The sequence below is a fragment of the Psittacula echo genome (genome assembly GCF_963264785.1).
Source record: "Psittacula echo genome assembly, chromosome: 3".
Lineage (NCBI taxonomy): Eukaryota > Metazoa > Chordata > Aves > Psittaciformes > Psittacidae > Psittacula > Psittacula echo.
In genome coordinates, this window is record NC_137736.1 from 114,936,750 (window position 1) to 114,960,079 (window position 23,330).

At 37.5% G+C, this 23,330-nt stretch overlaps 1 protein-coding gene across 2 annotated transcripts in view; it reads right to left on the bottom strand.

Moving 5' to 3' along the window:
• CNTN5 (contactin 5) overlaps positions 1–23,330 on the bottom strand; it is a gene marked incomplete at both ends in the record, with an annotated part of 355,379 nt that overhangs the window by 221,767 nt on the left and 110,282 nt on the right. For both annotated transcript variants that reach the window (XM_080614312.1, XM_080614311.1), the window contains 2 exons: positions 10,660–10,835; positions 16,807–16,930. In XM_080614312.1, the coding sequence (XP_080470438.1) occupies positions 10,660–10,835; positions 16,807–16,930 (300 nt within the window). The remainder of the gene's footprint in view (positions 1–10,659; positions 10,836–16,806; positions 16,931–23,330) is intronic.

Below are 23,330 nucleotides of genomic sequence, written 5' to 3' on the forward strand. Positions count from 1 at the left end.
TATTAAGATAGCTGAAAAACTTATCTGCATTTCTTTTAATTTCCTTTGTCCGTATAACTCAGCTTTGACTTCTGTTAATTCTCTTTATCCTTATGTTTCACAACCTTCCAGATGTTTTCTCTGATGATCAATCATCTCTTTCATTCATTGTAGTCCTTTCTTAAACTTAGTATTTCCTCTGAATTGTCGTTACCTCAGCTAGAACTCAACTCTTTCCTAGAAGCTTTCTCACCTAAGCTCCAAATTTTTATATTCAGTGCTGTTCCTGAGTAGGTCAGCTTAAATGCCCTGTCTACTTTTCTAACCCTCCTAGCCTTGTGCCATCATAAGTACCTGAGCACCTGTGTTTATGAATGGAAGATTAACCTGTCAGACAAGTTTGTTTCTCAACCAGATCAGAAGCTTCTCAGGAAAGCCACAATATAGCTGTGTCAGGGTAATGGAGGGAGCATAGTGAGGGCAGGAATGCTATGGTAGCACCACAAATACCATGCAAAAAATTTCAAGTAAAACTACACCTTTAATTTGAAAGAAGGTAGATACTTGTCACTACAATCTGCAAGAGCTGTAAGGCTGTAAGTAGACAGATGATGTGGTAATTAGCAGAAATTAATCTGAGTTTGAACTTGCAAATGAAATTTTGAAAGTGTTGTCTGGTCTTTGCACAGAATTCTCCTTCAGCCTTTTAAAATTCCTCCTATCTCCTATTTAGTTGTTCTTAATTATTGTCATCTATATTTAAATGTCAAGGCTAATGGTTCATTAGCATGATAGATTAGATCGTGAAAGAGGTAAATAGGTTATAGGCAGGTTAAACACTAGCCTTCCAGTCCTGCAGAAAATTGCACAAAGCTAAAATGAGAAGTCAGTAAATGTAGTATGCATCTTTCAATGATTGCTGTAATTACATTTCAAATTGTTTCTCCCTACATGACTGATTTCTATTAATAATTCCACAGAACACAAAATATAAAATGTATTGTTTAAAGTACATTTTCAGAGTTAAAGACTGAGAAGAACTTAAACCTCAGAATACTTTTTTGGCATCAAAACTTATGTAGCAATAAATGAACTTGACAAGATTAATAAATCTCATTTCCATTTGAATACTTTGAAATAATCATAACTTTTTTGGTGTTTGATGGATACAAAGATCAATGAGGTTGAAGCTATGCTTTTCTGCAATTCAAATGGAATGAGATAATAAATGTTACTTAACGGAGTACATCCAGAATTGATACTCATTTCTGAAGCTACTAAATTACTATAATGAGAATCAAATTTGCACTGTATTGATGTATAGTGCCTAATTAGGGATATGACCTCAACTTTTCAAGCTGATTTCATTCTAATACTACCATGCAAAAGAATAAACGCTTCTGGGTTGCTGCTTTAGATCTTCTTGAGTTTTTGCTCTCAGCTTTGTAAAAATGCCCCTCTCAGGCTGAGGTAATATGTGATTTCATCACAGAAAAGTCAAGTGGATGAAGCAAAGAAAAGTGTCAATTGTTTGTTAGGACACATGTGGAGTAACCAGACTCTTTTAGTGAACAAGGAATGTCTAAAATCTTTGCCTTATAGAATATGTCTGGAACATAGTGCTTGTTACTACCGTCTTCCTGTATTCCTGAGTACCACCCTTAAGAAAGACTTCACGTGTAGCTGGGATTCGTAAGACTTAGTCTCCTATCTTAAGATGTCTGTTCCATATATTTTATAACCATATAATTTATAATCAAGATGCAGACTGAGAATTAAGGAAGGATGGACACAGACTAGACTAAAATATGTATAGCTTTGTTTAGTGCTTTTCAGCATTAAAACTTTTCATAATTTTCTTCATATAGTAGAAGTCATGAAATTACAATATTTCATACAGTTATGGCATGTCTGAAGCACATATTAAAAATGCATTTCCCCTAGTATTCTGAGGACTCTCAATTCAAGATACTCAGACTTTCTCTATACTAATACAGTAAAAAATCTCCTGTACTGGACTTTCTTCACAAACGCTGTCACAGAGTTAGAAGTATCCACGGGATTCTTCGGTAGGACCACAGCCTTCTCTAAGACAATTCTTGTCACATTTTGGATGTTAGCAGGAGTGACAGGGGCCATTTCTAAAAGACTGTGTGTCTTGGGGGATAAAAGATTACAGGTATGGATATGGACCTTTCCACATGATTTGTTCTCAGTGCTAGGGAACATTTAATTTACTAGCCTAGACACAGAACTCCTTTTGGAACTGACAAGATACTCATTCAAGGCAGCAGAGAGAAGATAAAAGAGAATTTCCCTATCCTTCTCCTGTTTTCAATGAAAGAAAGCATTTGCTCATGTCAGTAGGAAAGAAGTGGGATTCCTCTGCTCTTTAACTGATCTAATACAGGAGGGCAAGGCAATTGGTCTGGATGTTGTCTTCACAGTTTTAGGTGACCTCTCAAATGCTGATTTAATTTATTTCTCCAGACATGTTTTCAGGCTTAGACAAAAGATTCACCTACAAGCAAGGTTGAAGGGAGATTTTCATCGAAAATTCACTATAGCCACAAAGATGAACCCATATCTATCTTTTCCAACAGGAAAGCTTCTTTGAGAACTGCTGGATAAAAGGACTTGTAATGACTTCTGCTATTTTTAAGGCATGAAGTTTATTATTCTAAACTATTTATTCACTTTAAGAAAGATAAAGAAATGAATGGCAGAAGGCTTAATTAAGCCTATTATGTGTCTGTCACAATGACAATATGGTAACTAATCCAGACAGACTGTTCCAACTCTTGCTTTAGAAATTCTCATGTTTAACAACAACAAGAATTGAAACATGTGCTTAATTTTAAGCACGTCCATCATCCTATCAACTTCAAAAAGAGCAAGCAAAAAAATTAAAATTAAATACTTCACTAGACTAGGGCGAAAGTTCTTGGTACATTGCACCATTGAACTCAGTTGTATAAACTGAATGTTTCTATAAGCAGATTAATATCAGTACAGCTAAAATTTAAATAACGTGGTTTTTCCAAAGCTGAAATCAAACAAAAAGTTCTAATTTGACTCAAAACTTCATTCTTTACTAATTTTAAATAAAACCCCCCAATATCTATCCTATCTTTCAGTTTAAAATTCTTTCTGATTCTTAACAAAAGAAAGGACTAGATTTTCAGAATTGTAAAATAGAAATGTCCAAGTGTTTGAACATTTAAGTGGGAAACTGTGGCCTGCGGGGGCGGTTGATCCATGTCACTGAAAACCTTAGCCTTGAAATCTAGTTTTTTAAGAAAGATCTCACAAAATCTTGTGAAAATGCCCTAACTTGCACAAATAAATAATGGAAGAGCTAGGAAGCAGAGTCTCCACATCTGAACTATAAGTCAGATCCCTTCCTTCAGTAAGATAACACAATTTCTTCATTTTTCATTTACATGAAAGTCTTTGTGGAGTGTGACAAAAATTCATATTAATATCAGGTTCACTCAATTATATCCTTCAATTAATGAACTATTTATGAATATAAAATGCAACCAGTCCTACATAATATTAATTTCTCCTGGCACATACCGCTGGGTTGAAGGTGTCTCTTAAGCATGCATTTCCTAAAAACAGCAACTTGAAATTATGCAGAAAAAACCCTGAAAGTTTTACAGTGTAAATTACTATTGCAGCTATAGATATTCTTAACCAACATAGTAACATTATTCATATTGCTTTGCTGGTTTCAAAACACAGCAATGACCAACTTAGGCTGTATTACAGGATGATCAGGAACGTTTTTAAAAATGGAATTATGACTAGTTGCATTCTGATTTCTTTTCCCACTTCAGCTGGTTCTCATCTTTTACAGTATTTAATATTGTTTCACTTTATGGTTTAGAAAAAAAATGTTGATATTGTAACATGATAAAACATTTTGTTACATTGCATATTCTGGAATTAATGTAAGAAATCAAGTTTTTTCCTGTGCTTAGTGGGTTGTAATTAAATAAAGTCTTTATAAATAAATAGTAGGAAATTATGAAGTAAACTTAACAAGATGTCCAGGGAGCATGATAGCAAGAAAGAAACCATGGATCATTAAGCTCATTTCTTAAGGAGCCAAATTTGCTTACAGGCTGTCAGAGGTGTGCTGTGATGGAATGGGCAGTGCACAGGCTGTCTCCCCAGAAAACTATTGATTTATATGTCTGCATCATGGCTGACTTCTTATTCAGTACATCCTGGAAAGTCATGGTAGCTCATCAGTTGGAAAAGGACATTCAAATTGTAGCTAATCAGTAACCTTCTCTGTAGATTAAATGAGAAAATAGATTGAATAGAAAAGAGGAAAATGATACAAAGAAGCCAGTGACAATCAGATTCATAAAAATGCAGTGACGAGTTCCACAAATGATAGGTGAGAAGTTATTTTCCCCTAACATTTCTCTATTTTTTTTAGCCCAGATGGTAAATATCATAGACATGGTACTCTTGTGAAAGGTTAAATAATCCACAGACAGAGAAAAGCAATTCTGTTTTGTGACCTAATGGAATACAGAGATTGGATATGTGGCAAAGGTAAGCACAAAATACATCCAGTGTTGTAGCCAAAGTTGTACCACACTGCTCCAAAGCAAGGCTGTGGAACCCAGCACAATTATATGTAGGCAGGTAGATTCAGTCAGTTTGGAAACCACATTTTTTCAAATCTCCCATGTTCAAGTCACTTATTCTTTTTTAGCTCATGTACAGATGCTGAAGTAGCGAACATTGAGAAATTAATATTAAAGTTTAATTTTGAAATTCTCCTTTTAGTTAACACAAATTTCCATCAGGAATGAGAAGAAATGAGAGACTGTCCTGGGTTCAGAAGTAGCAGTCATTTTTTCTCCTTCTTAGTAACTGGTGCCGTGCTGTGGCTTTGACTTTCAGCCTGGGAACAGCGCTGATAACATCGATGTTTTTAGTTACTGCTCAAATGCTTAGTCTGACCAAGGACTTTGTGAGCCTCATGCTCTGCCAGGGAGGAGGGGAAGCCGGGAGGAAGCAGAGACAGGACACCTGACCTAAACTAACCAAAGAGGTATTCCATACCACAGCATATCATGCCCAGGATGTAAACTGTGAACTACCCGGAAGGGCTAGTTCACTGCTCAGTCGGGCTGCGTATCGACAGATGGTATTGTATTCTCTTTGCTTGTTATTTCCCTTATCATTATTATTGTTGGTGGTAGCAGTAGTGGTTTGTGTTATACCTTAGTTATTAAACTGTTCTTACCTCAACCCGTGGGAGTTACATTCTTTCGATTCTCCACCCTGTCTCTCCGGGAGCCTGGTGGGGAGGGGGGGCTGGGGGTGGTGGTGAAGAAAAGATGGGGAGTGAGCGAAAGGGCTGCCGGCTGACTTATGGCCTGGGCTTAAACCACGACAGAGACCAAACTAAAACAATGTAACAAGGTATGTGTGCTTAATGTCTAAGTTACTTCATAAAACTCTTACACTTTGTTACTAAGTTTTGTACCCTCAGTATATTTTGGATGTCATGCACTTCTTTAAAATTACTAGATGTTGAACAAAGTTGGGTTTTTGCTTGCAGCAACTATAAGTTGGCTATTGTTGTTTTATTTGGCTGATGCTCTTGCCTTCATATATGCACATTTTTTCATAATGCAGCAAAAAGTTAAGCTAGAAGAACTATGTTTCTGTTTTCTGTTTCCATTAACTGCAGGATCTTTAAAGAGGTGTTTGGGATTTTAATAACTCTTCCGTAGAGATAGCCACACCCAGAAATACAAAATTCATTAATGTTAAGATGGGCTAAAGGGATTCACTAATTATCTCTCTAATGTTCTCACATTTTAATGAGCTGATTAGAATTTTGTTAAGAAAATATTCTTTGCATGTGAACTATTACTTGTGTTTGTGAAGTATAAATCACATTTGAAACTACCAAACTGATAGCTTTTTATCTTTACAACAACAACCTGTTAAGTCCAAATGTGTGAAATGTGACTTTAAACATATGATTTTTGTAATCAAGAATTGGGGCTTTGAGCAACCTTGTCTAGTGTCCAGGGAAGGTGTCCCTGCCCATGACAGGGGGGGGTGAAACTAGATGATCTTTAAGGTCAATTCCAACTGTCCTGGGTTCAGCAGTAGCAGTCATTTTTTCTCCTTCTTAGTAGCTGTTGCAGCACTGTGTTTTTGACTTTCAGCCTGGGAACAGAGCTGATAACACCGATGTTTAGACTGACCAAGGACTTTGTGAGTCTCATGCTCTTCCAGGGAGGAGGAGAAGCTGGGAGGAAGCAGGGACAGGACACCTGATCCAAACTAGCCAGAGGTATTCCATACCATAGCACGTCATGCCCAGGATGTAGAACTGAGAGTTCCCGGAAGGGCGAGATCACTGAAGGGTGGGGGTGAGGTACCGGTTGGTGAGCGGTTGTATTCTCTTCCTTGTTATTCCCTTTATCATTATTATTATTGGTGGTAGCAGTAGTGGTTTGTGTTATACCTTAGTTATTAAACTGTTCTTATCTCAACCCATGGGAGTTGCATTCTTTCGATTCTCCTTCCCGTCCCTCCGGGAGCGGAGGGAAGAAAGGTTGGGGGGGGAAGTAGACTGCGTGGTTCTGATTTACGGCCTGGGCTTAAACCACGACACCAACTCAAAGCATTCTATGGTTCTATGAAATTATCCTCATCAGGGAAAAGTGGCAAAGAAAGTAAGAGTAAGTAATTCTGATTTGCTTGACATTTTGTCAGTGTTAATTCTGGGCATTTTATTCCAAATTTTTCTGCATAAAATTCTATTCAAGACAAAAGGGATTCCTGGCCAATAGGTGCTTTTATTGGAAAACATATTTCTCCTCAGCTTCTGTTACAGCATGGGGGTTTAATTTCTCTTTTTATCCCCCTTTACTTTCTTAAAATAGCATTAAAAAGCACTACCTTGGGCAGTGCAAAGAAGAGAAAAAAAGATAACTTTTTTGAGTTTAAATCTTCATAAATATGTGCTATGATAGTTTTAAATTTCATGCAGACTACATATAGCTGGTCTTTCCACTTTGCTCCATAAAAATAACCAGTGACACCGGAGGCTATTTCAAAAGTTATATCTCCAGTCATGTATAAAAGAATTATATTTTCTATTTCTTTCTCTTTCAAATACATTGTATAAGTATTTCAAAGTTCTATTTTAATTATGCACACATTCAAATAGTATAATGCACAAACATTTATACTCATAATGCACCATCAATGCTCAACTACATGATAATAGCCATAGCAACTGGACTTTTGGCCATGCAATTGTGCAAAAACTAAGAGCCAATGCAATAAACGTTCTCCTTTTTCAAGTTTTGCGAGATTTTGCATAGGCACATTATGGCACATTTTTTTCCTGTAAGACTGTCAAAGGCCTTGTTTAATGGTCCCTGTTGTTTCCTTTCCTGCTGTATGCCATTTCTCTCTTTAATTAGAACAACTCTTCAAGCTGTAGCTATTTTCTACAGCATTAAAGGGCATTCAAGCAAGTCCATGAACTTAATTTTTTATTTTTTTCTGTGAAAGTAGTAAGTTTCTTAGTTTCTGGAATCTGTGGCTTTCAGTGAAAAAGGGGAAACTGAATGCTATTATGCTTAGCTTTGTTCTCAGAATCTGAAATGCCTTGGTTTATCCTTGGGATTATAAATTACCCTTCAAGCCATTAGAGCCCAGCAAAATTGCAGGACACCAACTACTTTAATTACTTTAAGGTTAGGATCTTTCCTTACAAAAATATTTTTCAGTGCTTTACTTTCTGTCTCAGTGAAAATAACTGGAGACATGTTAACATGCAAGCCTGCTGTTAACAAGCAATACTTCACTATGAGGGTGGTGAGACACTGCCACAGGTTGCCCAGAGAAGCTGTGGCTGCCCCATCCCTGGCAGTGTTCAAGGCCAGGTTGGACAGGGTCCTGAGCAACCTCGTCTAGTGGAAGGTGTCCCTGCCCAAGGCAGAGGTTTTGGAACTAGATGATCTTTAATATCCCTTCTAACCAAAAACATTATTTGATTCTAAGATTCCATGATTCTATGAATGCTATAAAATGTCCTACTTGAACTCTACTGAAGTTTTACCTTACAGTATTTCTTCACAGTCATGGCATTTAAAAATTTATTATATTTCAGGGTAATGTAAGCTACTTTTTGTCTAGTGCTCTACCTTTCTACAGAATGCTTTAGAGCTCAATGCTAATTACTGAATAAATGTAGTCTGATCTAAAGACCATTTAATTGTATACTGCCTCATCCAAGGTTGATTTCAGGTAATTAATGAATTTCAATGCAAGAAAAAGAGAAAAGAGTTATTAATAAATGAGATGTATGTACATGTGCATTTGTATATATATGTGTGTATATATGTTAAAATATCTTAATGTGGAAAATTTCATCATTTATTTCATAAAGATTGTGATTACACTACAAAAGTTCTCCTAGATAAGAAGAGGCATCAAAACCATTATGTTTTAAATCATAAAACCATCTTTCATGCTGTAGGGTAAATATTCCCTTTAAGCATCAGAAAAGCACATTTTAGTTTCCTAAAGGAAATAAAAGAGTACTAGCACATTGGGAACCAGTGTAAACTTTATATCACCCAAGATAACAAGATGAAGGTATTACGTTCTTTTCATCAAGAAAATTTATCTGAACTTTCTGGTCAAACTCAATGTCTTAGATATTTTAAAGCTGAAATCACAATGAAAATCTTTATTTTAAATTTACTTTGGATCTGACTTACTAAAACATTTCTGCGATACAAGTGTCTTTTCTCACAAGTTCTGTGGCATTGTTAGCTACATCTCAGCATTTCCAGCTAGCATTCCTCCATTAACCTTCCTGAGAAACTTTCATTATAATTTCCAAGTAAATACTTTAATGAAGAGAAATCACGTTCAAGCCGTTATAATGTAACAACTTTGATACCTGCAAAAGCAGCTGTGCCGGCTAACAATCATTTAAAAATCCAATAAAAACAAACTCCTCTTCATCAGGGACTGTAGCAGTAGGACAAGGGGTAATGGGTTCAAACTTAAACAGGAGAAATTCAGGTTAGATATAAGAAAGAAGTTGTTTACTGTGAGGGTAGTGAGGCACTGGAACAGGTTGCCCAAAGAAGTGGTAAATGCTCCATCCCTGGCTGGACAGAGCCTTGGGTGACATGATCTAGTGTGAGCTACTGAAACTGATAAACCTTCAGTTGTTTGAACTCAAGCTCTTACTTTCTCTGTATTTTTTTTTTTTTTTTTTCAGCTGAAGGTCAAATGGCCACCTGTTAGCCATGCTCCTGAAATGGGAACAGAAATCTGAGATTCAGAGCCCTGGAACTATCTATATCTACCAGTCGTCAGGTCCTCTAAACAAGTGACTTGTTTTATGATAGTTTTCTTGTCTAAAAGATAAAATGTAGCAGAATTCTCTCAGAGCTACAACTAAGGCTGAGGTTTGATAATGCTGTGGTGAGACCACTGTTGTGATGTTAGAGGTTTTAAATATACTAGCCAGGCATGAGGAAACTTAGAGAAATGTCAGTAGTGCTCCCAGCTCAGAAGTGGGTGGTTAGTTCCATGTTCTTGCTAACAAATATCTTGACAGGATCTGCATCAGGTAACACTAAAGCTATAGCTTTGAGAGGTCTGACTTTAGTGGGAAGGGGTAGATTAGTGGAGAATCTCAGACCCCACACTATCTCTGCTGAATTATCCATGCCACCATATGTGTTAGTAGACATGCAGGTAGGCAACTTCTCCTTAACCCCACTGTTTTCCAGTTGCACTTATATGAAGATCTGCCTCATTTTTCTTGGTAATGTCCTATTTTCATCAGGAATTGAGAAATTAGGATGCAGTTTATTTTGCATCTCTCCAAAACATCTCATGGTGGGTTTTGCCTACATAAAGCACTAAAATGGTGTTAGCTGCCTTCTTGTAAAGTGCTGGAAGTAGGGTTAGAAGTAGAATATCTGAAATTCTGGCAAGTTTTTGTTTATAATATGTTTGAAAAAGAGCATACTATATATAGACCATACCATTTACTCGGGATCATGAATTGTTGATAGCTTCTGTAAGGTATGCTGTAGTAAATTATTTCAAAGGCATTGATATGACATATCTAGTTTCCGTTAACTAAAAAAAAATAAATCTCGGTCGCATAATGAAATGTATGCATGATATGTCTGCATAAACATGGTCATAAAACATGCACATTTATATGCATACATACAAACAAAACTATGCTCATCATTAAAGTTGCAGACTATCCTACAGAAACAAATGCAGTTTATCCCACTCTGTTTCTAAGTTTACAGTTCTTTCTCCTGCTCAGATAGTGTGGCAAAACGATAAACATTTCAGGAAACAAGCGAGTGAAAGATACCTTAGCAGAGTGTTCCTCATCAAAGGATAACATTTGAGATCATCTATTAGAGTTATTTTCCCTGATACTGTTCTATTTTAAAAGTAAGAAGGACACAGAAAAGCACTCTTTCCCACTAAGCATTATATTTCTAATTTAGATATCCTAGCCCAACAAAGTCAGTGGACAGTGTAACTTCTGTAATGTATTCAAATTACAATTTAGACCCTTATCAAGCAACACAAAGATCTGATTTATCCATGTTAAAAAAAATTGTTACTCACATGCAAACTGTAGAACAGCTTCTCTGCTTAAAATACTGCCAAACATGTTGGTGGTTAAACACTGATACTGTCCAGAATCCTTCATTTCACTGGGGTTATTGATCATCAGACTTCCTTCTATTAAACTGTAGCGATAATCACTTTCAATGTCGATTTCAGTTCCATTTCTAAGCCATCTTAGGAAAAAAGAGGGAAATTACTTGAGTAATTTATGGCCAAAGGAAGGCATCCAGCTTAGTAGACAAAACCTGACAGCCCCAGTTGTTATAAGGATGACAGCTACTTAAAGATATCCTGGGCAGGAACCCATTTCTTTGGCAGAGCTTTGGATGGAGACATTCCACAAAATATGCCTAATAAAAGTTTTTCTGACAAAAAACCCAACCCACAAGTAAAAACGGATCTTTTGACCCTAAAAAGAAAGTGCATACTTTGGTTTGCCTGTGCCGAATCAAATTAGTAACCTCCTTTTTCTTCCCCCGCCCTCCTGAAAATGCTATGATCCACAAAGGCTTCAGACTTGAAACCCATATAGCAAATGCTATAATCCTTTATATCCAAAATAGGACTTCTACTGTGCTTATAATAATCAATGTTTCAATTCATATTCTAACATTAAAGCCTTGGGTCCAGATGAGGTTAGAGTTAGCAGAGCTGTCTGCACTATACGAAGGCAAAGAACCCTTCTTTTTCACTCTTTCAGCATTTGCTCTTCTAGGCTCAAGAAATGAAAAAAAAAAATGATTTAAGTACAGAAAGGAGAAGAACAAGGACTATGAAGAGCAGGGAGGTAGATTTATGTACACAGGCTGCTGTGAAACAAAGGAAATTGGCAATGGACAAAGGCAAAATAATATCAGATGGAATAAGCATACACAAAATTCAGAGAAGACTGGGACATATGAGACTGGAATTTGCTGGTGGTTGGTCAAGGGTAATGCCTGGCAGCTACCAGGTAAATGGAAACTAAGATCAGATGAGGAGTTGGCAGAAGTACTAAGTTTGAGAGGTGTTTGGGAGTGAAACAAGAAGCCTAAACAATAGCGACAGTGATGGGAGCGAACATACGGTAGAAAAAGCCAGGCTGTAAGAAACATACTAGAAAGTATCACATCTGAGCCAAAGCACTGAGTAATTCTCGAATGAACACTTCTTTTTCTGAGGTTTCAGAAATGGAGACCTAACAGTCTCATAAGTTTGCTGCTATGTGAGTGCATTTGGGGTTTTGGTTGGTTTTTTTTCCCATGGATATTCTCTGCCAAAAAACCTCACCCCTCTCATTCATCTCCAAAGACTGAAATAACAAACCCTGCTATAGTCCACTGGCTGAAAGAAAAAAGATTTTGTGTGGTAGGTTAATAGACTCCAGTACTCTGGAATAACCTTTGGGGAGGGGTGCAATATCTCAAATAAAGCATAATAATCCATCTAAGAAGATTTTTAGATTGGCTTTCATGTCCAACTGTATAGAACATGAAGCTGTTAAAAGAATGCAAAGAAGAGATAAGCAGTGTAAACAGGTATGGCACAGCTATTGTGGTACACAGGTATTTCCTTCGTTGCTAGTTTGCAGTCATTCTGCAGTTTCAAAACTGCCTCCAGAAACTGATAGGCACTTTGCCAGAGTTCAGCAAAGGGAAGAACTTTGCAACATCTAGACTCCAGAGGCAACCTTAATGAAGTAAAATGATTATCAGTTCAACCTACTTTGTTAACATTCATGGTGAGAGAGGTACAGACAGAAGAACTCAGCTGAAGCAGCTCTGAATTTTTCTTAATCCAAAGGTGGGAATTGTCAGAATTAAGACAAACTAAGGAACTATTATTTGTCCCTTTTCTTATGACTGGACTTTTAATCACAGAGGACCCCTGTTTCATTTAATGTAAGAAATGAAACACTGTTGACATTACATTGCAAAGGATATTAGGGAAATGTCTGTAGGATTCACTACATTGTTAAAGAGATTGATATATTCATATAAGGAACTTTTCATCCTGAACAATTTATTAATGAGTTAAGATTTTGAATGAAACAAAGAAATTTAACTTTTACATATGTATATATATATGAAATAAAAATGCAAAATCAATTGATTCAAATATTATGGGAGATTTAGATAAGGAAAAAGTAAAAATTACAGAGTCTGGCATTTCCAAATAGGGGGTGACACAAAATTCAATTCCTTTAATTAGCTTTCTTTAGTATTTTAATTTTCAGTTAAATTCAATGTAAAAATATGTTTTTGTAATGATACCCCAAAACTCTGGATCTTGATGGCTGCCTGCTATGTATCTTGGGGTTTATCATGGGTGATTGTATTCCTTGCATATAATCAAAGCATGTAAGAGGAATAGCAACACTGAATTGTGTGACATGTTTTCTTCTATGTACCCTGACTGATCTGGGAGGACAGAATCCCAAATACAATACTTAAAAAGTAACAAGATGATAGGTAAAATCAGCTACATTTTTTCTTGAAGGCAAGTGACAGATAACATTTCAAAGTACTCCATTTTGGCTTAGGCAGACAGAAAATAATCTAAAAATATTTTTCAGCTGTCTTTTTTTATGAGGAAATGATGCTGACAAAAAATTCTAATCAGCTTATATGTGTTATATATACATATATGTATTATACACAAAAAAACCCCATGGTGTTTCACAGGCAGTGAAAGCAGTGTAGTGAAGCAGCATCTCAGGGAATTCTGCACCTGCCTTTAACTCAGTAACACTGCCGAGATCCCACAGGAAGGTTGTGAATGTCTGTATTCCTCCTCAAAGATCTCAGTTATGCTCTTCATTGCACAGTTTCTGACTTCTGATACTAAAGTATGATTTGCAGAAATGCTGAGCAAATGGAATCAGTTTATTTGAGGGAGTTATTCCCTAAATTAATGCATCTTGATACTTTAATTAATGAAACTCAAGAAATTATGTTTTGTTTTGTTTTTGTTATTTCAGAGTAGAACTTGAACAAGAGGAAAAAAACTCTTTCCAAGGAAGAAGAAAATCTGAAATGATGTGAGCATTCGCCACTCTGTTAAAATGAAGCAAAACCAAAGAATTTGTAAACTGGTTTCATAAGTTACACTTATTAAGGAAATTAATTACAATGGCAAAGACAATTTAATTTTGGAATTTTTGAGTGCTTTACACATTCTCTTAATGTAGCTTTAAAAAAAGAAAAGTTGTGCTTTTGTTGTTTCTTTTTTTTTTTTTTTCTGAAAATAATTCTTAGCAGCATGGACCTCACAGCCCACAGAAATAAATATCTCTATTGTCCTGTGCTTGCGGATAACAGGGTCTTGGGTGATATGAAAATATCCCTTCTTTTCACTATCTCACATGCCAAAGGTTAGGCAAGGGCATATAACAAACCTTCGCCTATCTATAGACTTTTTTGAGGCTAAATTCCCCCTGCACCTGCCCTAAGAATAGTAAATACCTCACAAAGTAATTTATCTCTCTTTTCCCTTCTTTTGAATGGTAGTGTGTACTGCATATGCTGTACAGACAAGTGACAGCAACATAAGGAAAGAAGTTAAACGGTGCTGCTAGAATTAGGTTTTTCAGGTCAAAGCTTTCCCTGCATGAACAGCAGTCAGGAAATTTTGTTTGTAAGGCAGTTGACACCAATGGATCTCTGGAGAACTGAAGGATATCACCAGATCATAAAACAGCCCAGGTTGAAAGGGACCTCAAAAGATCATCTGGGCCAACATTTCATGGGAAAGGGAGGCTAGATGAGATTATCTAGCACCTTGTTCAATTACATCTTCAAAACATCTAGCGACTCTGTCAAGTCCCTGAGGAGGTTTTTTCCAGTGAATGAGTGTTCTTACAGTAAAAATTTCTTTCTTGAGATGAAACCTCTCTTGCCTTCTCCATGTGGCTTCTTGTGAAAAGAGAGGCTCTTTGTAGCTGCCCTTTAAAACACACTGAAAGTCTTTATTTGTTGACCACATTCCATTGGGAAAATGCAAAAAAACAGTTGGACCAAGAAAGAAAGGAGATGACATAGGCTCTCCAAAAAAAATCTCCACAAGAGTAAGGTTGTCTGGGAGGGCTGAACATAGGGTTTCCTTCTTTTCATGGGAATTTTTTACTTTTCTCCATGGTTGTGTTATTTTTAATGGACTGATAAGACTTTAACAGTGTGTGGAAATAATAGACATAATTTTTAATCAACAAGCAATAAATATACAATAGAAATTTCACAAGGAATGTCAGTAAGGAAAAATGCAACACTGCTTTTATACTACAAGGTGGGGAGTGCATGTAATTTCAGTTTGAAAAATTTCTGATTGCCCGTTCCTAATCCCATGTTACATGTTTTAGTCAGGCCTGCAGCGCTTGAGGAGGTTGTGCCATGAATCACATCCATTTAATCATAGAATCATAGAATAGTTAGGGTTGGAAAGCACCTTAAGATCATCTAGTTCCAAGCCCCCTGTTATGGGCAGTGACACTTCACACTAAACTATGTCACCCAAAGCTCTGTTCAACCCCACCTGGAACACTGCCAGGGATGGAGCATTCACAACCTCCCTGGGCAACCCATTCCAGTGCCTCACCACCCTCACAGGAAAGAATTTCTTCCTTATATCCAGTCTAAACTTCCCTTGTTTAAGTTTGAACCCGTTACCCCTTGTCCTATCACTACAGTCCCTAATGAACAGTCCCTCCCCACCACCCCTATAGGCCCCCTTCAGATACTGGAAGGCTGCTATGAGGTCTCCACACAGCCTTCTCTTCTCCAGGCTGAACAGCCCCAACTCTCTCAGCCTTTCTTCATACGGGAGGTGCTCCAGTCCCCTGAACATCCTCGTGGCCCTCCTCTGGACTTGTTCCAACAGTTCCATGTCCTTTTTACGTTGAGGACACCAGAACTGCACACAATACTCCAAGTGAGGTCTCACAAGAGCAGAGTAGGGAGGCAGGATCACCTCCTTTGACCTGCTGGTCAAGCTTCTTTTGATGCAGCCCAGGATGCGGTTGGCTTTCTGGGCTGCGAGTGCACACTGCTGGCTCATGTCCATTTTCTCATCGACCAACACCCCCAAGTCCTTCTCTGCAGGGCTGCTCTGAATCTCTTTTCTGCCCAACTTGTAGCTGTGTCTGGGATTGCCCTGATCAGATGACACACATTTGTTTCAAAGAGGCAGATTCAGTGCTGTTATGGTGGGGATATCTAAAGATAGTTATGCCTCTGAATTTCTTCCAGCCATAGAAATGCAAGTTCTGTGATTCAAGTAAGTCTAAGGAGAATCCAAACAGAATGCTAAAGAATCCACAAATGAATTAGGTTTAATAGGTAAAAAATAAAATGCAGAAATTATGATTGTCACATATGACAAAACATAACAATAAGAATCCTGATGTTCCCTTTATAAGGGAAGAATGACTGCATGAGAAAAGATAAAGGGTATAAGGAAATAATATTCAACCGTATGTTCCCTCAGTCCTCCTACATCATTTGTAATTTGTATAAAATATGAGTAGAGTCCGATATAGCAAATGGGTTAGGTGACTACAACATATTGTTCCCACCTGCAAGTGGGCATCACTAATAAACTGAACTCTCAGACTCATAGATGCATTATAACAGATCCATATAGCAGCTATCTGTGGAGTAAGAGTCTGTATGAAAAACTAGGCAACAGGCAATGGTTGCAAAGAAATAAAACAGTGGACTTGTGGGTGAAAAGACACCAGATTTGGCTCAGCCATGGTATCCTGTATTGCATAGTCATGTCATTTAATGTACCTGTTCTTTACTGCTCTCCTTATAAAATGAGGCAGTATTTCATATCTTTATAGATGTTAAAAAAAAAATCAATTAAAGATTTTGGTCTTGTTGGTTGTTACAGACACAAGTCAAAAAAATGGACAAAATGAGTCCTTCCACATGGATAGATACGATGACAGAGAACATAATTTGCAACTTCACATACTGCTTTGCTTTTATTCACTACCACTTATACTTCTTTCTTATTCAGAATCAGAAAAGGCATTTAATCAGGAAAGCCATTTGTGTCACAGAACAATTTCTGTTATGATGTTCTCCAAAGCACATTGAACCTCAGAGTGGGATTGCAGCGGCTAATATTCTGAAAACTAACAAAAAATAATTCTAAAACAAGTACCTGTATGTGGGAGTAGGATTTCCACGAGCTTGACAATTCAGAGATACTTTCTTCTCCTCAGAATCAGTTGGAAAAATCACATCTCCTGGCTCTTGCACAAACACTGGCCCATAATCAACACTTTCTGTGGAAATAGAAGTGCTACAGTTTAGGAAGTCTGAATAAATGTAAATGTACTATAGCTTTTATAAAATGAGACTAAAGTATGAAAAAATATGTTTGTTTTCCAGAGGTTCATATCACATTATTTCAGATGCTGTATTAAAAAGCAATAGTTAAAAGAGAAAAAAATACATATAAGGAAGAAATATTACTAAGTCAACAATAAAATATATACCATTGTTTAAGTATTCATCATGCCTTAAAATGGCTTTGTTATCAGACATATTTTGGCCTGCACTATAATGAGCAGCTATAGTGAATTAATCCAGCAAGAGGAGTTAACTCTGCTTATAGAAAGCAAGGTAAACAAAAATCTTCCTGCTGCTTGCAGCAGCTTATCTCACAAAAGACTTTATGTAAAGCAGTTGCTAAGAAAAATCACTTGTAAAATTAATGGCAGCAACTGGTGGCTACTGTTAAATAATATATAGCAATATCTGACATTTCATTTTCCTCCACTGTCTTCTCTAATTTTGGCATGTATCTGTATTTTCATGTGAATTCACATTTCTGAACAAGAAAGGCTAGACAGACCCACAGAATACCTCTACTATTCCAATTCATTCATATTGCAAAGAGGGAAGTGTAACCTTCATAAAGTAAAAGGCTGCAGGTTTAGCATTCCTGATCACGTAGGTTGGGATAACTAAAATGCTCACCGTGCACTAGAAAACTGAAATTTTAATAAATTTAGACTTGTTCCTAATTTTCAGATAACTTAGTCCCATACTGCAAATTTAGAGCACTAGCCTAATGATTTGGGTGAGGTGACATAGTTACATTGTTTTACTACTTGCAATTAAACATATGGGAACAGGGTTTTCTCTGTCAGTTTTATGGTTTCATATGTTCACATCATAAAAGTTCTCCAAATGGCAGAGAGGGCAGCATGACACCTTTAGCAGTTTATAACCTCTTGTTATATTTATCCTACCAATACCAGCTTGAAGTGAGAAAGTCACACCTGAAGACTAGAGTTTGGTCATAGACTCATAAAAATTATTTACTGTTTTGTTCCAATGACACCACACAACTTTAAAAACATCTTAAGGGCTCACAGTTTTGGGAACAGTGACTTTTTTCACACTGCTAATAATTTCAGAAAGACTGAGTGCACAGGATAAGGTGCACAGGACTTGAGTCTTCAGTTTTGGTACAGGGAAAAAAGGTCTTGGAGTCTGATAAAGGATGAGAAACATAGGAGACATAGGCTATAGTATGTTAATTCTGAGACGCAAATTTCCACGTCCTTAAATTCTGTGAAATTTTGGGTTTCTCCATTCTATTATTATCACAAAGTGAAAAGACGACGTGAAAACCCATTATGCTATTCATCTGTCCTTTTTAGGGACCATACACTTATTATACACTTAGGTTTTTCTTCTTCTTCTTACAATGTTATTCAAATGAGTTTTTGAAAATACCTTTATTTTCAGGTATATATAATTCTACTGAAACTGATTCAAATAATTAGCCTGAAAATTCATACAGACAGAAAGAGTAGCAGCAATTGGTCGTTTATGTTTTGCATAATTTTCAAGCTTATTAGCCCTTTTTGTAATACTGTGTGAAAGTGTGGATTGCTGTTCTGCATATTTACATTACTTCCATGTTTATGGATGTTACTCTAGTTGGGCATATTGGCAGAAATACATTTCTGGGAGAAATACTTGATTTATTTAAAAAAGCCCAACTGCAATAAGTGACTTCAGATACGTGCTTATATTATCAAAGTTAAAATAGCTCCAGTACTATGTTTTGAACATTACAGCTGAGGCTTCCACAGGGGCACTGGAATCAGCAGGAAAAAGAAAGGAAAATGTGGGCACAAAAACATTGTATGGATTGTTTCTGACAATTTGTTTATCTGCTTCTTATATGGCACAAAAGAAAATACTAATGAATGTGGGTGCAAATAACCAGAGCTCTCATTAGTCTAGAATCTAGCAAAACCAAGAATTAATGAATGAATGAAAAACTATATCATAGGTTTATATTTGGATGTTTCCACATGCAGATTAGTAGATGTATGGCTAGGGAGTATATTCATGAAAATTAATGATTTCTATCTTCTCTCTAGATTTTATCTTCTCCCACAGAGTCATTCTGTAGATATATTATAAAGTCATAGTCTATGATTGCTGGAAAGAAAAGAAAAAGATACAATTCTAGGAAGGTGCTACCGTCACTAGCAGTACAGCTATTTTTTCTACCTGTCCTACAGTTTTTCTACCTTTTCTACAGTAACACTGAAATACTGTGTTGCACTTCCTTTTGGAAAAATAACCTGAATTCTTTAGGTGGATGCTTGCATTTTTAATGGTAGTGCCCAAATGGATATTTGTGCTATATGGAGTAAGAACAGGCTTTACTTCTGTTGCATCAAAACAAGCATAATCAGCAGGTCAAGAGAATTATTCTCCCCTTTATCTCCACTACAGTGAAACCCCACCTGGAGTACTGTGTCCAGCTCTGGGGCTCCCAATATAAAATGACATGGATCTTTTGGAGCAAGTCCAGAGGAGGGTCATGAAGATGACAAGAGGGTTGGAGCACCTCCCCTTTGAAATCAGGCTGAGAGAACTGGGCTTATTCAGCCTGGACAAGAGAAGGCTTCAAGGACACTTATAGCAGCATTCCAGTAACTAAAGGGGGCCTATGAGAAAGCTAAAGAGGGAAGTTTTACAAGGGCATGCAGTGACAGGACAAGGGAGGATGGATGTAAACTGAAAGAGGGCAGATTTAGATTAGATATTATGAAGGAATTCTTTTTTCTGAGAGTAGTGAGGCACAGTTGCCCAGAGAAGCTGTGGCTGCCCCATCCCTGGCAGTGTTCAGGGCCAGACTGGACAGGGCTTTAAGCAACCTGGTCTATTGGAAGGTGTCCCTACCCATGGAAGAAGGATTGGAACTGGATCATCTTTAGGGTCCCTTCCAACTCAAACCTTTCGATGATTCTGTGATTCTATGTATCAGCGTGGCGAAGACAAAGGTAAAAGGAAGTTCAGAAAGTTAAGCGTATGCAAGTTGTTCCAAATGAAAAGATGCAGTCAGCTGCTTATCTGCATTTCACATGGAGATTTCATTGCAGAGATTATTTAGAGACTCAGAAGCAACATAATAATGAATGAGATGACCATTGGTTTGTAGCTAAATCGACTAAATAAATTCTTAGTTAGATCATCTGGAATGCAACAGTATAATTGAAGAAAACAATCTAATTTGTAGACACCAAAGCACTTGCTGAAAAGACAAGATTATATAAAGATAAATTATTAGGCTTAATAAAAGGGTGATTAAATAAAATGCAATGGGGTACGGTATGTGATATGCAAGAAAACATAACAGATCACCTAATGACACCATCTTCATCTAAACTGCAGTGACAGATTTGAAACTGAAAATCTCAAGTGATCTATGACTCCTTCTTATGGTTTAAACCCAGCTGGAAATTTAGCACCATGCAGCCGCTCACTCAGTCTCCCTTTCCCCCCTCCGGGGCAGGATGGGAAGGAGAATCAAAAGAATGCAAACCCTGCGGTTTGAGAGAAGAACAGTTTAATAACTAGAGTACAATACAATACTTCTAATAGTAAGCTGAATAACAAGGAGGGAGATATAAAACTAAAGAGGAAAAGGAAAGAAACAAAACAATAAGCACAAGTGATGCACAAGACAATTGCTCACCACCTGCTTACCATACCTAGCCTGACCTGATTGGTTCCTTCTGCGTAACCTACCCTTTTATATACTGGGCACAGCATGCTGTAGTATGAAATAATACTTAATACTAGCAATTAGTAGTTAACTAGTAATAGGATGGCTCGTTCAGGTCAGGTGTTCTGTCTCTGCTCCCAGCTTCTTCTGCCCTTGTTAAAGGTAACGGAAAGTCCTGGACTCTTCCAAAATTGATCTGGAACAGCACTGAAGGCTCCACTCTATTCTTTTTTCTATGCAAGGAGCTTAAAACTACATTGAAATTTTGAGATTTGAGAACATTTCCCAGAAGCCAGCGCACACTCTGCTAATGTTGCTGTTTCATGGTGGGAGGAGGCTCTGGCATGCAGACCTCATTTCTCTTTCCCTAACACAGATAATGGAGGTGAAGAGAGGTTGTGAGGCACGCAGAGACTCATAGTGTGAGGTTGCAGATATTGGAGGCTAGTCAGTCGTGGAGCCAGGACTGAGGAGTGAATTGGACTGAATGATGATCCCACAGCCCGAAATCTCTGAAACTCAGATTTAGTCGTTAATCCATTTCCTAGAGCAAATTAAGAAAACAAATGTGTATGTGCATAGCACCACTCTAATACAGATTTTTCTGACATTCCAGGATAAAAGTCTTAAATTTCAAGACAAGGTTTAATAGAATTTGGCCTGTCTTCTGCTATCTTGCCAACTTATCAGCTGTTATTTTAAGTAACAATTACTAATTAACTGGTTTTGACATTTTCGTATCAAAGAAGACACTTAAGGGACCATAATCTTAATTTATAATTTGAAACATTCAGTTCAGTGGTAAATGAACGGAGCTGATATTCAGCATTTGGATAAATGGCTTCAAATTTCTCCTGTAAACACTGTTGCTGCTTCACAATTTTCAAGTTGCCAATACTGTTTAATTTTGATTCGTCAGTAACGCCATGTCTTCTTTGCTCTTTACACTTCCTGTATTGCTTATGAGGTAGAGATGCTCCCGAAGAGAATAATGTGCAGATTAAAATCTGAAGTGCTTGGGGAAAACGTATCTAACGATCAGTATGGGATTTAATCATTCTTCTGAAGAACAGGCGATTCTCGTCTGTCGCTGCTTTTAGGGACTGGAGATTTTAAGAAGGTGGCAACTGAAAAGTAGACATGGGTTAAAAGTTCACTTTTCAGTAACGTTGGTGTCCTTGCCAAGTTTGGTATGCTACCTGATTCAGGAATTCCAAGCTACATCTACATTAATAACAGCAGCAAATGCTTAGGGGAGCTTGATGTCATTCTGCTTGAGGATTTCCAGTCTGAAGCGGGCAACCACATGAATTTCACCTGATTACAACCAGGAATTTCTTAATTTGTCTTTTAAGAATATTGTATCACTTATTAAACACATAGTGACCAAAAGAAAAACATAAACAAAAACCACCTAGATGCCATTTCTTCAGCATACAGTATAACTGCACATTGAGTAATATTTACAGAGATAGTTCATGTGTCCTTTTACAAACTAGGCTGAAGGACTGCTCAATTATGTTCAGGAAAGCTAACTTCAGCTCTGGTTATTAGTCCCAGGCCTAATCAAGTGCATCAGTCTGCTCCTTCTGATGAAAGTTTTCCTGGAAAAATTAATCTCTGGGTCTTACCAGAGTGTGACCATGAACAGTTGTAGCAGTATTTTCTTTGAGATCTTATCCTAGTCTCATGAGTAAGCAAGGTGAGAGTTAGATCTTTAGATGACAGTAGATAAGGATGATTGCCAAGGGAAAAAAAAAAGGTGCATGATTATAAAGCCCTCTTGAGCAGCTCTATACACATGAGCTATTCTATGGAAGCAAACAGGCTTATATATGTGTTAAAATTTCTAGAGGGTTAGAAACACTAACCATCCGAGAACCACCTACCAGAAGATTTCAGAAGCTAAAATGACCACCACTCACCCCTTACATCTGCAGTACACACACTCCAAACTGCATTACTGCAGTACATAACCTACTGAGGGAGGTTAACCTTGGGTGGCTGCCAGTTACCCACCAGCCACTCAATCACTCCTCCAGGACAGAAACAGGATGAAAGAGCTCCCGTGTAGAGATAAATAGAGGGAGATCCCTTACAAGTTACTGTCATGGGCAAAACAAGGTTCACTTGGGAAAACTTATCTCCAGTTTAAATAGACAAAAGACAAAAACGAAAGCCATCCCTTCACCGCCTTTTCCAGACATAACTTCCCTCATCCACTTTGCTTTCTCCCAGCCATAGAGCTGCTGTGTCTGACACAGGATCTGTGTATGAGAGGTCTCTGAAGTGGCCCCTTACGATTAGGCCAGACATCTCAGGATATCTGAAGTGCACTGGAGACCGAACTTGGAGCACATTAATTAATCTGTAGTGTTCCTAACAAGCAGGGAGATCCTCACTGTCACTAGGAGGTCTCCACTGTGCCTGAGACCCCAAGCAGAGCAGACCAGTGCAGAGCCGTGTTCCCACCAGCCCTGACCTGTCCTGCTGTAGTGGCTATAGCCCATGTGAGTCTCCTCGCAGCACCTGAAGTGACAAAATCCAGACCCCAGGACCATGCTCTGTGCAGCCAGGTGTGAGCAAACTGTTCATGCATGGAGACAGCAGAACTCTACGTGTTACAGCTGGAATTAAAATACGCA